Below are 16,312 nucleotides of genomic sequence, written 5' to 3' on the forward strand. Positions count from 1 at the left end.
TAGAGGATATTATGAAAACAGCTTTCAACAAGCATAACAGGAGCCTCTGGTCCTGACATAGAATGTAAAAGTTTCAAGCATTTGCGTCAATAATTTTCAATTCTTTTAAGGACATGGAGATGAGGATTATCCCACATGTTACTGTATTGTACAGATATGTACATAAGTATTGTTGTTGATTCTGCCCATGTTGCTTGGGAGGTAGTATTTGTGGAGTACACGCCTTTCCCTTTTTAGGTTTCGCCTCGCCGAAAGCTGCGCAGGAGACTTTCGCGCAAGGCGAAAACTTTTGTTTACCAGTATGGACAAAAGTCCCGCCTCTCTGTTCCATTGGCTAGCTCCATAAATGGAGGCTAGCCATTGGAAGAGAGAGGCGTCCGTCTTTCAGCGAGGCGATTGGTGGGCGTTCCCGGCGATTTTTTCTCATCCTGCCCCTTTGACAACGTCATTGCGGTGGTGGCCGGTGTTTTTTTTTTGTTTGTTTAGGTTTGTTGGGCATTTCTTTGAAGATGGCGCCCGGTGGAGAGTGATTTCAGCCCCTGCTGCAACACAAACAAGCGCTCCTCAGCTCGCGGGAGCCGCTAAGCGCTTTTCTTAAACCTATCCCGCCCCCCTCTCCAGCTGTCCGTTCCCGACCCCCTCCCGCTGTCCGTGTGCCCGTTCCGTCCACCCACCCCCCGCTGTCCGTGTCTCCGGCCGGTGGAAACCTCACGCATGTTCTTTCTGTGCCCAGCTATCGTTGGCTCCATACGGCTTTGATTCGAAGGGAGTGCTGCAGGGATGAGGGGGCGCGGTGGCGTCTTGGTGGTGACCCGCGCCTATTTAGCCAGGCTAGGGTTACCTTCACAGCGGCCCCCATTGTGTATAAGTGCATTGGTGCATATGTACGTGTTTTTTGTCTCCCCTTCACGCTGCTTGTCTCTCTCTTGTCAGTCTCATCTGTTGTCGTAGTCCGGCCCCTTGCTGAGGAGAAAAAGCTACGGTGACCCCAACACCCCCCGCCCGCCCTCCCTCACCTGATAAGAAAAGAGTGGCAGCTTTAGTTATCCACTGCTGTTCTTCCTGGTCTTTTTGCGGCTCGGAGTGTGCACTGACTCGGCATTTCCGCTGTGCCCGCCGCATTTTCCATGGCTTCAAAGAGGCCGTCGGACGGGAAGCAGAGGTGAGCACTCTCACTCTCCTTCCTACCGGCAGAAACAAGAAGCTCTCTTCTCGGGTGACAAAGGCCGGACTTTCAAAAGCGCCCGTGGAAAGCAGGGCAGGAAGCGATACCTCAGGTGAGGCACGTTCGACCGTGCAATCCGATGCCACGGGCTCCCCGGCTTTTACCGCACACCAAACAAAGTGTATTGTTTATTCGTCAACACAACGGCTACTGGAGGCTGGACCCCGCCTGCCTTCCCATACTCAGCAGCTGAATTACCAAGCCTGATGGTTATAAACTCGCAAACAGGGCAGGGAGCGAGTCAACATCGGAGGCTGGCCGTAACTCTTTATGCTGAATTACCAAATCATGAAAAGGTTTCCTCCTCCTCATAGGCATCTGATATCTTTTCGTTTTATCTCGTACATATAGGGAAAACCCTGTTAAGAATTCGTTAAGGATCTTTTAAAAACAAGCGTGTAAATGTACATTGTTGAACTGTACTGATGACATTAATACTTTTATAGTATATATAGGAATTGGTGGTAGTGTCTCTCTAAAAGAGAAAACGCCCGCACATAGTGTCAATACAACTCTCACTGAAACAATTCCACGTGCAATGTTATTAATATGGTAGTCTAAGTATTCTCCTATGAGGTGCACTGCTGTCCTGTTATTACACCCACCACCAAGAGTGTCGCAAATTAGCAAAAAAAGGGGGATTCTTGCTAATGTCAAAAGCCAAGAGAGAACAGGTTAAGCAAGCACTCTCAAAGTTTCTAGTATTTAACAAGATAGTTATCATCATTCTCAAATCCTGACATGAGTAAGGCAGATAGTTTCAATAATGGTCATTCTTAGCTGCTGTAAAGGTAAAGTTAATTTGTGGATTGTAGATTTCAAAATATGGATCCAACTCAGATGTTTATATTCCAAATTCTTTTTTTCATAACCATTAAAATTTTTCCAGCATCCACCGCCGACACGTGTTTCGTCTTCAGAAGACTTTTACAAGGCAACGAAAAATTCTTGTGAAATGTTCTAATGGGACGGATCTTGTCTCGCAGCAAAAGTGTTGAGAAAATCGATGGTCACACATTACATATGAATCCGAATAAAGTAAGCAGGGAAGACGCAGTTATAATAATCACGCTCTTCTCACCACGTTCAAGAGCAGTAGTGGTGGTGGTTGAATGGTAAATTCAGATGTCTTGCTGCATGGAGGTTAGTTCCTTTTTCTATAGTCTGTTGAAGGACCGTGATAAGTCTCTCACAAAGCGCCGTCCGAGAGGAACCTCCACTGCTGGCAACACTTTTGCTGCGAGACAAGATCCGTCCCATTAGAACATTTCACAAGAATTTTTCGTTGCCATGTAAAAGTCTTCTAAAGACGAAACACGTGTCGGCGGTGTATGCTGGAAAAATTTTAATGGTTATGAAATAAAGAATTTGGAATATAAACATCTGACTTGGATCCATATTTTGAAATCTACAATCCACAAATTAACTTTACCTTTACAGCAGATAAGAATGACCATTATTGAAACTATCTGCCTTACTCATGTCAGGATTTGAGAATGATGATAACTATCTTCTGAAATACTAGAAACTTTGAGAGTGCTTGCTTAACCTGTTCTCTCTTGGCTTAATACTTTTATAGTGATGGTCTTTCCTTGTGCTAACTAAATCGCGGTGTGAGGCATTTCAGTTTCGTTTTTAGGTTTGTCTCCTCTCATGGTTCCCCTAGTCTCATTCACCTTTCTTAGGTGTTCCTTGTCTCTCGTTCTGTACTATAAATTTGTGGAAGTATCTTTACTCTCCCTATATCTTATGTTTCCTCTTTCTCAGCATCGAAGTTTCCGTCGCTCTTTCTCAAACAGTTGCCTGTTTCTTTCCCTGTCTCTTTTCGCTCTCTCTGCCTCTTTACGCCTCTCTTTCTCTATCAGTTTCTCCACTCTGTTTGCACCAGTCCCTGCACTCACCTGTCCGCTCTTTAGCCTCTCTGTCACAGTTAAGTCTCTGAGAGTTTGGGCATCACTTCTCTATGCCTCTGCCTCATATTCTGAGCCCTCCCCTCTCGCTCCTTGTGCTCCTCTGCCGCCTGTTTCGCTGTTTCCTCCCTGGAGACTGGCTGACTGATTTGCAAGTTAAAGCCACCACCAGCCCACACGGGCTGCGAGAGGCAGCGGTTAAAGGGAACGCTTGGTTCAGTATTCCGAGCCCGGGGTGAAAGCAAAGACGTAACAACAATGAACAACCACCTCGAGAACAACAAAAGCGCCGCTAGCGCATTAAAGGCAGATTGTGAGACAATTCCGAGAAAGTCTGAGGAGATCTTAGTGTAAGGGCAAAAGCAGACCCAGGACCACGGGGATGGGCACTATTTATTTAGGCAGGGAGTTAGACGTACTAGAACACCCTGGAAATGTTTATTTTACAGCAAGATCTGTATATTTCTATCTACACTTCTCTATCTTTCCCAGAGTGGGTGACAGTGACTGCAGCTATGGTTCTTTGGGACAACCCAGACTGATGCTATGGTGTTTGCCTGAACCTACACTCTTCAGTTAAGGTTAATTAATTTAAAGTTTCATCATTATTTAAACATATTTGCAGATTAGTTAAAATGTGGCAACGTTATTTGGGGAGACTGGGAAGGACATTTCACACCGGAAGTCTCATACAAATTTGTGTTCACCACTATAGCAAAAAAAGGCCGAACGGAACTACACTAAAATTGCAGGTCCTTATTATTGGGTTAATGTAAATTTGAACAGTCGTTTCCTGAACTTTGCGCTACAAAAAAGCGTGGTTCTGCTTTGTAGAGTTACATTTATCTCTATGTGTGGGTGGCTCTGTGTGTGTGTGTGGGTGGCTCTGTGTGTGTGTGTGTGGCTCTCTGTGTGTGTGCGTGTGGGTGCAAATGCAATAGGTCTCGCATTTGCGAGAGATTAAGCTATTGGCATTGTAAATGACAATGCCATTTATTTATCGGTTTTCAAAACCAACACATAAATAAAAAATGTGTCATTTACAATGCCAATAGCTCTAACTTTTACATAGGCGAAACCGTTGGATTGTAAATGCTTGTTTCTCAACAGGTTCCGATCAGAAGCAGAACTGAACGTTTGCGGAGCTGTGGATCCACTGTCTGGGTCTTATTGATGATCTTTGGATCCCTGGTTGAGCTCTTCCACGATGGTGCTGCTGGGCTTGGTGTGCTGTTGGATTTGTTGGATTGTTCGAACTTTCTTTTTGCTGTTTGGACTTCTTTGTAAAGACAGAGGAGGTATCCTTGTGGTTTAGGCATAATATAGAGGCTGGTGGGGCCTTGTTGGCTGATGGTATGATGGGAAATGTAGTTTTCGTGTCAACTGTGTTTTGAATGGCTGCTGATATTTTGAAGTAAAGTTAGAGAAGCATAATCCTCGCCTCCATGTCCTTGTTAGAATTGAAAATTCTTGACTCAAATGCTTGAAAATGTTTCATTCAGCAATCACAAGCCCTCTGAATAGAAAGCACTGAGTATATACAGTTACAATATAATCCTACCTGCGTTTGAGGAAATCTTAAAGTCCATTGTAGTGACCTCTTCATCAATAAGACGACATCCAGGAAGTGGTGTAAAGTATTTATTTAACTCGTAGTTCAGGAGATAAAAGTGCATGCAGCATAACGAGCAGGTAACAGTATAATGAAGTCACGACATTCCTACTAAGTTCAGAACACTACACGAGATTCCATTGCATAGTACAGTTCTAATAAACATTAAAGAAACATACCATCACCACACATCCCCCTTCTTTATAACACAAAAGAAAGGAAATAAATAAATATTTACTGAGGCACAAAATCATCAAATTTGCTAGGAATACGAATAGGTCTGCCAAAACTGCTAGACTTTGTAACCCCAGCATTGCGTGTCACTTCTACAGAAGGAAGATCTGAAATTACATCTGCAGGAATTTCTGGATCAGAACTAGGACCACCCATTGTGTTCGCATCAAGACAAAGGGGTTCAAGGGAACCATTTCCCCTCACAGGCTCTGATGAGCTAATACCGGGCAAGACTGCACAATCAGGAGGCTGAGGCTCAACAACACCCTGCACATTCCCCTCCTTTAAATTTGAAAAAGCATTTAACCACCAATAATCTCTACAACTATCCTCACCATCTTTTGAAAAAAAAAACAGCCTTAGCTAAAGCTATGCGACTCATGTGGTGAATGCTTCCATCCTCGAATTGAACAGTATTCTTCATAACCTTAGTGAGAAGCATGGGATCCGAAAATCTGGATTCCAATTTTCCTGATTTTCTTCCGGATTTGACTCTGGCCCACTGTCCAACTTTTACCAACACTTCTCTAGTACCATGTTTGCTATCAAAGAACTCCTTATTTTTCTCTTGAGAGATACTAATGGAGTGCCTAACTTGATCCACATCCCAATCATATCTTTTGCTTCTGCCCATCCAGCCTGGATTAATTTTGCAGTGGGGAAATCTTCCACGCATTAAACCAAACGGACTTTCACCAACAGTGTCATGAATAGTTATCCTATAAGACCAGATAAGCTTGTTAAGTTCATCCTCAAAAATCCTATTAGCTCTTTTTGCCAATTGTAAAACTCCTTTAATAACTCTGTTCACCCTTTCAACAACAGAATTACCCCTAGGATGATACAGTGCTGTAAATTTCTGTTCAATTCCAATATTGCCCAAAAATACTCTCATAGCCTCAGACTTGAATTGGACGCCATTATCCGTTAAAATTGAAGCTGGAAACCCTTCTTTTAAGAAACACCTTTCCAGAAACCCAATTACCGCTTTAGTGTCCACAGTATGAACAATTTCTACTTCTAACCATCTAGAAAAAAGATCAACTATTACCAAAATGTACCTCAAAGAACCATCCTGCCAATAGACAGGTCCAAGAATATCTAACGCAACACACTCCCAAGGCAAATTCGGACATCCTAGGGACGACAAAGGAGGATTTAAAGTCTTCTGGGTTTTGTCTGCACTTTCACAACTGAAACATTCACGAACTTTTCTCTCTATATCAACATCAATCTTAGGCCACCAATACAAGACCTTTATGTTTCTCTTGGTACGAGAGATTCCTGGGTGCCCTTCATGGCCTATATCAATAATCTTGTCTCTTATGCCTGAAGGAGGTACAATCCTTCCTACCCTGCAAACAAAATCCATCTCCACACTTAATTCATCTCGCACCTCCCAAAATGGCCTCAATTTTGGATCAACCTTAGCTTCGTTTGACCATCCATTAACGATTTTGTCCTTGACTGCATGCAAAATTGTGTCATCATGGTATTCCTTCTGCCAAACTTGTTTAGAAAGGCCAGGAACATCATCAAACACACCAGCTACACAATAATCTTTCCATGGATCATTGTCTAATTCCTTAAGTGGTAAGGAAAATCTACTTAGAAAATCCGCTATGACATTTTTTGTACCAGGAACATACTGTACATCATACACATAATCCTGTAACCTCATTGATAGTCTAGCAATTCTTGCAGATGCTCTGGACAGACCCTCAGTGGTGAGAAGTTTTGTCAAAGGTTTATGATCGGACCTTAGCAAAAATTTCTTTCCCCACACAAATTTCCTATAGTGCTCCATGGCCCATACACATGCTAATGCCTCTCGTTCTATGACCGAATACTTTTCTTCAGTAGGAGATAATGAACGAGAGGCAAAAGCTATAATTACCTCATTCCCAGAACTGGACACTTGTGTAAGGACACCGCCAATACCAGTGGCACTCGCATCAGTGGTTATAATGGATGCAGCATGAGGATCAAAACCCTGTAACGTCGGTGCTTGTGCAATATCTCTTTTTATGTTTTCAAACGCTTGTTGACAAGCATCACTCCATTCAAACGTTACCTTATTTTTCATCAAAAGGCGCATTTCATACGTCTTTTGTGAAAAATGATTAACAAATTTCGCATAAAATTCTGCTAAGCCCAAAAAGGATCGCAGATCATCCTTCGATTTGGGTGCAGCTGCTTTGAGAATGGCCTCGACTAACTCCGTCTTGGGCTTAATACCGAAAGTGCCAATCTCATGCCCCAAATATGTGAGAGACCTCTCTGAAAACTTACACTTAGTTCTTTCTGCCACCAATCCATTGCTTCTGAGTATCTTTAAGACCTCTCTAAGGATGGTGTCATGCTGTATTTTGTCTTTCCCCATGACCAAAATATCGTCCTGAAAAAATATGACTTCAGGAATATGACTGAATACGTTAGACATCATCCGCTGAAACACCGCAGCGGCTGATGCTAACCCAAAAGGCATTCGCTTAAACCTATAACAGCCAAAAGGTGTACAGAAAGATGTAAGATGCCTACTTTTCTTATCCAAAACAACCTGATGATAAGCAGCTGATAAGTCAAGCGTTGAGAACCATTCTGCATTTCGTGTCAAGGAGAGCATTTCATCAATCCTAGGGAGAGGAAACTGATCTACTAAAATGTTATTATTCAAATACCTTAAATCAACACACAAGCGGGCCTTGCTATTGGATTTTCGGGCTACGACCAATGGAGAAACCCACTCAGCCGCTTCAACTGGTTCGATAACTTTATTTGCTAACATTTTATCCAATTCTCCCTTAACCTCAACTCGTATTATGAAAGGTATGTTTCTAGCCTTATGAATTTTCGGAATAGCTCCTTCTTTTAAATGAATTTGATGAGTAAAACCCTTCAACTTCCCCATTTGATTCGAAAATACTTCAGGAAATTCTTTAAGTACCCACTTCTTTGTGTCCTCAGATTCAGAGGAGATTAAAACCTGCTCCTTGCTGTTAGGATTAAGAATGATATCTAAAAGCTTCTGGTCCTTCCACCCTAAGACAGATGGACCAACTCTTGCAACGTACAGCTTCCCAATTGCTTTCCTCTCTTTAAAACGAAAGATCAAGGTTCTAAAACCCAAGAAATCAATGTCGTTTCCAGTGTAGCTTTCAGCGGACACGTCATTGGTTTCTAACCAAGGTCCTATTTTGTCAACAAACTGATTCCTCCAAACATCTTGTGAGACAATCGTGTAAGGGGACCCAGAATCCGCAGCCATCTGGACAACAATACCTCCCACTGAAACCAAACACAATGGTTTAGAAGAGGAAGACCCTGTAATGTTTACTACTACATTTTTCCTTTTTATAAGGTTAACATGTGACTCATTCTCCGATGAAGATGAATTGTTATCACTATCTTCTTGCACACAAGCTATCTTGCTTTTCGGTTTTTGTTTAGCTTTGCGATTGCAAACCCTTGAAAAGTGACCAATCAAACCACATTCCAAACACTTGGCAGCTTTGGCGGGACAACTTTCATAAGTGGCAGAATGTGCATAACTGCCACACCTGTAACACACAACATTACTAAACGTTTTCTGTTCCCTGCCTTCATACTTTTTCTTGTCAAAACTATTGGGTTTCTTTTTTTCAAATTTTTTTTGATTGGTGTAGAATTTTTTTTTCCCCACAATCTTACTAACCACCTCCTCCTTTTTATCCTGTGAAAGAGTGACTTTGGCACACCTTTCTAAAAGTTCAGCTTTTTTCACTAAAGCAATAATATCCTTCAAGCAACTATCACCTTCTACCCACAATTTCTCTTGTAGAGTTCTATTTTTAGAGTACATGACAATTTGGTCTCTAATTAAATCGTCATGCAACTGTGCAAATTTACATTTAGCAGCTAATTTTTTTAAACTAGACACATATTCTTCTATGGACTCGTGCTTTTGTTGTTTCCTGTGGAAAAAAGAATGTCTGGTAACGGCAATACAAACTACATGAGAGAAATGATCATCAAGATCTACAATAGCTGCTTTAAAAACGTCCAAATCTCCCTCCGCACTTTGATGTTTGTGCATTTCATTAAAAATGCGAAGACCTTCAGGACCTAAAGAGTACAGTAACATTCTTTTTTTTCTTTCAGGAGTGAAGACGCCATTGACATCTTCCAAATTCGCTATATAATTCAAAAAGTACTCCTTCCAGTCTAACCACGACACAACTGGTTCTCCAGGGATTGATAAAAACTCTTTAGGAGAATTAATTTGTAAGTACGATAGATGGGTGTCTCTATTTGCATCTCCTGTTGGGTTGGATCTTGAAGGAGTAGCTTCAACAGACATCTTGAAAAAAAAATTTTGTCACGAAATAAGATGAATATATGCTGAAATATTGAAAATATTGATAATGTCTTTTATCTTAAAAGAGAACGAAAAGAATGGGCTTCAGGAATAAATTTCCTGCTGCATGCACTTGAAAAGAAGAAAAATGTTAAACTTCATGTAAAATGCGCTATCCGATTTGTTTTCCGCTGAAAGCGCTCGAAATTTCAGATAAAGAAAGTCATATATACCCAAATGTAGACCGGAGAAAACGCTCTTCGTTTCCGTGATTGCGTTGTCCTAGCAACCACAAGATGGCGATGGAGAGCGTGATGACGCTTACAAACGTCGATGAATTGTAGAAGGAATCACGTAAGCGCGCGTAGAATTCAGTTCTCCAAAGCGTCGCTGCTGCGTGATTCAAAACTGCTGAGAGCGAGACACTCGTGCATTCGGTAAGCGTTAATTCTTATTTAAAAGATACACAACGCTAATAAACTGAATCGCAGTGTGAAGATGTTAGAGTCAGCAAATATTTTCTCAAAGCAGTCAGACTTTCATTAACATACGGTCGGACTTTTCCCTTTTTTTTTTAAAATAGTCAATGGTGAATGTACACGCGAGGGTAACCGTTTTAAATACAGTCTTGAGGTTGCAAAGTTCATACACGAGATTCCATTGCATAGTACAGTTCTAATAAACATTAAAGAAACATACCATCACCACATCCATGCAATCAACAAAAGAACGTTGGAAACATTCATGAAGTTGAAATGGTATCAAAATGTTTTTTGAAAGAAGACTAGAAAACTTGGCAAATTCTGTAAAATGGCCATACTATCCGGGCTTTCCAAGAACAGCTGACAAAGGAAAGGGCGGGATGGAGAAAATCTAGCAACCTCACTGGTCCGTTATTCCCAGGTGATTTCCATACGGAATTTTTGTCACGTTGGAACCTAATGTTATGGCAGCAGCTTGAACCTTCCTCACAAACTTGAGAAGAAATCTAGAAAAAAACGTAGCCGACTCATTTCCCAAAGTCCGGCGATATCACAGATTAAAGACATCATAATGTGCTACGAAAACACTTCACAATATAACAGAGAAGACACGTCACAATGCTAGGACAAAAAAACGTCGCAATCCAACATACTCAACATTATAGAGCGCTCACGCTCGCCATTATCTTCCACATCACACAGACGCCCTCTAGCGACTGCCCGCGAGACAAAAAAAAGACGTCAACCCTACCTAGCAGTCGAAGCCTAACTCAAACACCAATCAGGAAATTAAGCGTCGGCCAATCAGCACTGGAGGGGCGGGACGAAAGGGACCGACGCGCCAAATGGATTGCGTCTTTCCTCCCTCTTCCGTCGACAAGATGGCGGTCACCGCTTTGTTCCTCCGGCTTCTTTTCGCCTCCGCCGATTAACAGAGGCACCGGGTGGAAGCGGCAGTGGAGTGAGCGGAGAGGGAGGGGCGGACTATAGTCGGAGAGGCCAATCTTTAAAGTGAAAGGAGCATCAATATCTGACGCCGGAGTTCTCTCGTTCGTGTTTACTGTGTCTTAAGATAGTGGCGAGCGACTGATGAGAGGCCGAAGCTGGGCAGCGACCGGAGCATCCGCGGGGAGAAGGAGGGTGCACCGGTGCTGAGGGAAAAGACATGACAGCAGAGCCCATGAGGTAAACCGGGCGAGGGTGTTAAGAAGGCCTCCATGGTCAGCGGAAGGGGCGGTACTATTGGTGGGCATGTGCTTCATCATTGCTTGTTTTGGGTACCTTGTCTCGATCGTTATAATTTTGTTTACATTTGGAAGGAATGCGTGTACCTCTTTTGGCCAGCTTGATCCTCTGCTAATGTTGTCTTGGTTGATTTGCTTGTTTGTGTTCTCTCTGTCAGTCTCCTGGAATCTTCTGTTGTGTGTGCCCATGGTGTGTAGTTGCTGTACTTTGTATTGATGTTATACAAATGGCAAGCTTCTCTAAACTTTCTCGCTTCTTCGACATGTGTTTCTACCAGTATTTGTAAGTCGCCCCACGCTTCCATGCGCAAAACGAAGAACCCCCCCCCCCCCAAAGATGCTAAGTTCTACAAGCTCTTCACACTTCGTTATGTTTTGTCGTTAACAAGTGAAGCATTACACACATGGTAAATAGCTTCTTATTCTTCGTGTCTCCGTGTTTGTGTGTGTATATTGCCCTCTGTGCTGGTAAATGCATATGTTAATATTGTTCCAATTCTCTCGTTAAACGTCAGTGATAAGAGCACTTGATTAGTGTTTCAATTGAAACCGACCATATCTCTGGTGTCCTACCCACATTTTCCATGTCATCGCTTAGTTTTTGGGATAACGTTGCCGTGTGGGTCAGAGTAGGTGGTAGTGGAGCATTTTAGGGTTCTCTCCTCTCAGTAAACCACGTGGTTACCTCGGTGCTTTAAATGGGCAGGTACTGAGTACCGGCACTTCTTACTTTTATCGTTCTGAGTACCTGCACTTCTCTGCTGCCAAGGAGAGTACCGGTACTCATCAAAGGTAGGCTCATTGTTGCTGGTGTTCACGAGCACCAACGAGGATGTCTGACAGCCGCTCTAGCCTCTAGCCCAGGCGGAGCCACCTCAAAACTATTCAGCGGGGCTCATTTGCATAATGTCCGGCGTTCACCATCACACTGTTTGACAGAGCAGGGTCCATTCATGCCCTGTGCTGTCACTCACATTCGTGCATTTGGGCACACACTCGAATGCAGGCATCCAGCTAACAGCAGCATTTAAGAAAGCCACCGGAGATAAGGAGTGCAAAATCCCCTTTATCCCACCTGGGTCTTGTGTGAGCGTCTGCTTGTGTCTGGGCGTTTGCCTGCTTGTGTGTCTGTGTGAGAATAGCGAGTGAAAGGGGGAGAGAATCCATACACTCGGGAGGTATTTTAAAGGAAATTCTTGGAATGCTTTGTGTGTGCATTGCTACTTGTTTCAGTGAGTGTACACTCAAGAATATGTAAGTATTCGGCCACATCCAAGCATAGAGTATGACATTATGAAGCTGCAGATATTACCAAAGCAGGAAATATTAACATATGATTGTGTTTGGACTTGTATAACGAGGTCACCTATTTTATTAATAGTACATTTTTTATGTGTTTTGGTACATGCAAATAATATTGAAGTCATTAATGCTGGTATTTCAGGGGGATACTGATTATTAACCCCATGCGGTCAATGGCTTAGCTGCATTAATTGTAATTTAGGGCCTAATACCAGTAGATGTGCACACCACTGTTTATTAACATATGAATTAAAAAGTCTTCCCATTTCACTTTGTAAAGAAAGGTTGGCCCCCTTAAAAAAATCGCCGTCACACCTTATTTGTAGTGTGCAGCTACATTCAGTATGGGAGTCTTCAGGAGTTTTCAAATGCAGCAACCAAAGAAGAGAGCTAGGGGCACTTTCAGTTAATTTAATGAACCAGCTCAGTATTATGCCAGTTGCACTGCAACTTCATATCAATCATTGATACACTCCTATATCTGGCAAACGGTGGAAAGCCTTTCTGTCTTGTGTTGAAGATACACATGGTTCTACATCCTGTGTAATCCAATCTACTTCTCTGCGAAGCTGGTAAACATTTAACAATGTATAGTCAATTCCTGCACATAATGTTGTTGCATTAGTAGCACTTACCTCAATATACAGTGTTGTCACAGTCCACCTATATAGAAAGTGGTAGGCAAGATGTTTTAGCGTTGTGACAATATCACAAAAATTAGACCAGGTATCACAAAGTGCATACGAATTACACAGCTCTTGTCCAGTAAATAGCAATGGCATACATTCACATACTATCCTACCAATAATCAATATACCACAGTGATTGGATTACATAACACTGACCTACAACACTGTCTAGGTCTAATATCACACAGTGATGGCAGTGTGCAACTTGCAAAATCTGTCCAATTCTACGGATCCTTTGGCAGGGCTGGTGTGGTCAGTCCATATAAATGCAACAGGCCTCATGAATATGCCCCTTTCGTGCAAGGAAAAAGCAGTATAAGCCCTTAAAATGAGAACAACTTGAAAACTGTGGGACTGAAGGGAGTGTATGCACAGCACTTCACAGGTATGAATTGGTGTTGCCTGGTTAAACAGAAAGAATTGAGAAAGCAGAGATGGGTGAGTGTGTGCATTGAAACTGCTCTCCACACTCAATCGTTCTATGGTAGGGGAAGGTAGGTGGAAGCACCAGGACCACTCACATTACACATCCTACTCTATACCTGACAACATATTGGGAATACCTATAGTTTTATAGACATACATTGCAAAAACTGTATTTTTTTTCTCAGCTTTCATCAAAATGAAAACGGAATGGAAAAATTGAAATCTAATTTTAACTCCCCTGCATGAGGTTTTGCATGCATGCACATAGGAAATAAATGGTGCTCTTCATGAGCTCACCTTGATCTTTTCATTATGTCCTCTGTTCAAAGCAAATCACGGAGTAAAGATCTAAAATGACTGAGCCAAGATCAGACAGGGCTCAGCTAAGACCCCACGCCACTGACACAAGATAGTAAATTGATGGTTCAGTACTATTGCTGGCCTAAATCACAGCTATGCCTCAGGATCCGATAAGGATAGCTTAAAAACAAGCTGTTTTGAGCCATGTCCACTGATTACTAGCCTAGGACAACACATCATGGAGCAAGATCATACAGTACTGAGCCAATTTCACACACTACTGGGCCAAAATCAACCACTCGCTGGCCCCAGATCATTCACAACTGGACCACATAACACAGAGGAAAGCCAAGTTCACATACTAGTGGATAGAAATCATCAAGATTCTGCTGATTATTATGTGGTAAATTGGAACTGAATCTCCTGAGGCATCAATATGATTATCCATTCTAACCTTTCCCTTCCAATGGACTGAATACATATTTCTGAAGGTCATGACAACATACTAGCGATATATGTCATGCGACATGTGCAGAGGGAATCTGCGCATAGAGGAATTAAAGAATATTATCAAGGGCAATATGACTACTCCATAGCAGAAGTGTCTTATCTGCCCCACGCCTTGCCCCGCCCACTAACCACACTCATGGCTCATTTAAATGAGTACCTGCACTTATTTTTCTCCCCATTTAAAGCACTGGGTTACCCCCTAATACCAAACTCTGTTGAATTGCAGACTGGCAAATGAAATGTTTCCACCAGCTGCCTCGATTTATATAACATTATCTAAATCTATGTCCTACAGACTTGTTCTAATTTTTGCGGCAGGAGACCGGTATCCCACAGCCACGAGACTCATGATCTTTGGGGTATTGCAGGTTATTTAATTTGCAATTATCGATGTATAAACGTGGTGACTTAAGTTATAGTAGACTCCAACATAGTTGGTCAGGTCCCATTAATCCTGTGATACTTTCTTTTTTTAATTTAATTTTTATATTTAAGAGGAAATACTTTCTTGTGTGTATCTGCGGGCACATTTGTGATGGGAGTTTCTAAATGTGTATGCTTGCTAATCATATTGGATTAGGCGGTGGGATGCTATTTTTACGCAATTGCATTTTACATATTCTTTGTGGAGCTGGCGATTTTATCTTTTTTTAAGAAAGTTTAGTGCTTTGACTTTGCAGCTCCTACTTGGTAACTCTAATGTAATGGATGTGCTAGCGAGCTCAGTTCTAACTGCATGTCTCACATGCTTAATTTACAACTTGAATGTCGTTTCTGGGCCAATAGCATCATTGTAATTTCCTGTGATCACCTGTGCCCAAAGTGATAGAATGCGATTTCGTGTCAGGTTGCCTGGCCTAAGGTCATGTGATCCATTTCCACTGATGTCTTGATGAGCATTCGACATTTAGAATCCTAATATATCCTACTTCGTTGTTGGCACATCATGTTTTTTGCTTCACATACTTAGCTCATTGTTGCTGGTTGCCTGAAAAAGAGACGCACGCATAATTCAGTCACTGATACTTGATCTCAAAGTTTATTGATGCTCTCCGTCTTGTTAAATAACCCATGTATGGCCCCTGCTTTCTTTTCGCAACCGTATGCTTGTTCCTTACATATTTTTTGGGTCTGTGCTTCTGTTTATTTTAGGCCACTGCTTTTCTTTGTAGGCCAGTGCTCTGAGTGGGCAAGTACGACCCGATAATAAGTACCCACACTGCTTCGATACATTTAATGAGAGTACACCAGTGATTCTTGAAAGCAAACAGGTACTCTGGATAGCGAGTACTAGGACTTCTAGATTTCATTTAAAGCGCTGTTATAGGCTCCACTACGCCCCCATTTTAATCATCATAGTAAACATGAACTTTTCTTGTTGTGACATTTATCTGTCTTACATTGTAATATTGCTTTTATTTTTTAAATGTAAGAACTTTCTGCAGTTAAATGGCTGAGATTTAACACACATTTTTCTATTTTGAACTTTTTGTTTTTTGTATCGTGTTGATGATATTTTATCAGATAATCTAAGGCCAAATTACCTTCTATGGTAAATGAAATAAGCCAACATCAAGTAAAAGAAGTAGACGTTTATTCCATAACTTACACACCCACGACGATCAGCAGCCGGTCAGCTGGAGATGTCCGATAAACTACCGGCACTGTCGTACATATGCTAACCGGCTACCGCCGCTGCGAGTACCGATCCATTGAACAATAATACATTTAAATGTAAAGACATAATGGTGGTGTCTCGAAGAGCGAGACACACCAGCGCTGCGTGACAAACACGAACACGTGGCATACACGCAGCATACTACATCACCTTCCCCCTCCATGCTGTCAAATATAACGTACAAAACAAAATACAGTTGAAATGAAAATTAATCCATAATATAATCTTGGAATCTATTGGATCGTCTGATTTTGTGCGATCTTGTACTCTGAGCAACACAACCCATATGAGGGGGACCTAGCAACATCCAGGTTTGTTTCCTCATTTCTTTCATTGTTCCCATTTTCGAAACGAGATTGATCCC

General features: G+C 42.0%; 1 protein-coding gene across 1 annotated transcript in view; it reads left to right on the forward strand.

The window, feature by feature from the left end:
- Window positions 1–10,605: 10,605 nt before the first annotated feature.
- Window positions 10,606–16,312, forward strand: part of ATRX (ATRX chromatin remodeler) — a 1,815,989-nt gene continuing 1,810,282 nt past the window's right edge. Inside the window, exon 1 of the mRNA XM_078688830.1 lies at window positions 10,606–10,984. Within this exon, the coding sequence (XP_078544956.1) occupies window positions 10,965–10,984 (20 nt within the window). The 5' untranslated portion in view covers window positions 10,606–10,964. The remainder of the gene's footprint in view (window positions 10,985–16,312) is intronic.

The sequence above is a fragment of the Lissotriton helveticus genome, chromosome 4_1, assembly GCF_964261635.1.
Source record: "Lissotriton helveticus chromosome 4_1, aLisHel1.1, whole genome shotgun sequence".
NCBI lineage: Eukaryota > Metazoa > Chordata > Amphibia > Caudata > Salamandridae > Lissotriton > Lissotriton helveticus.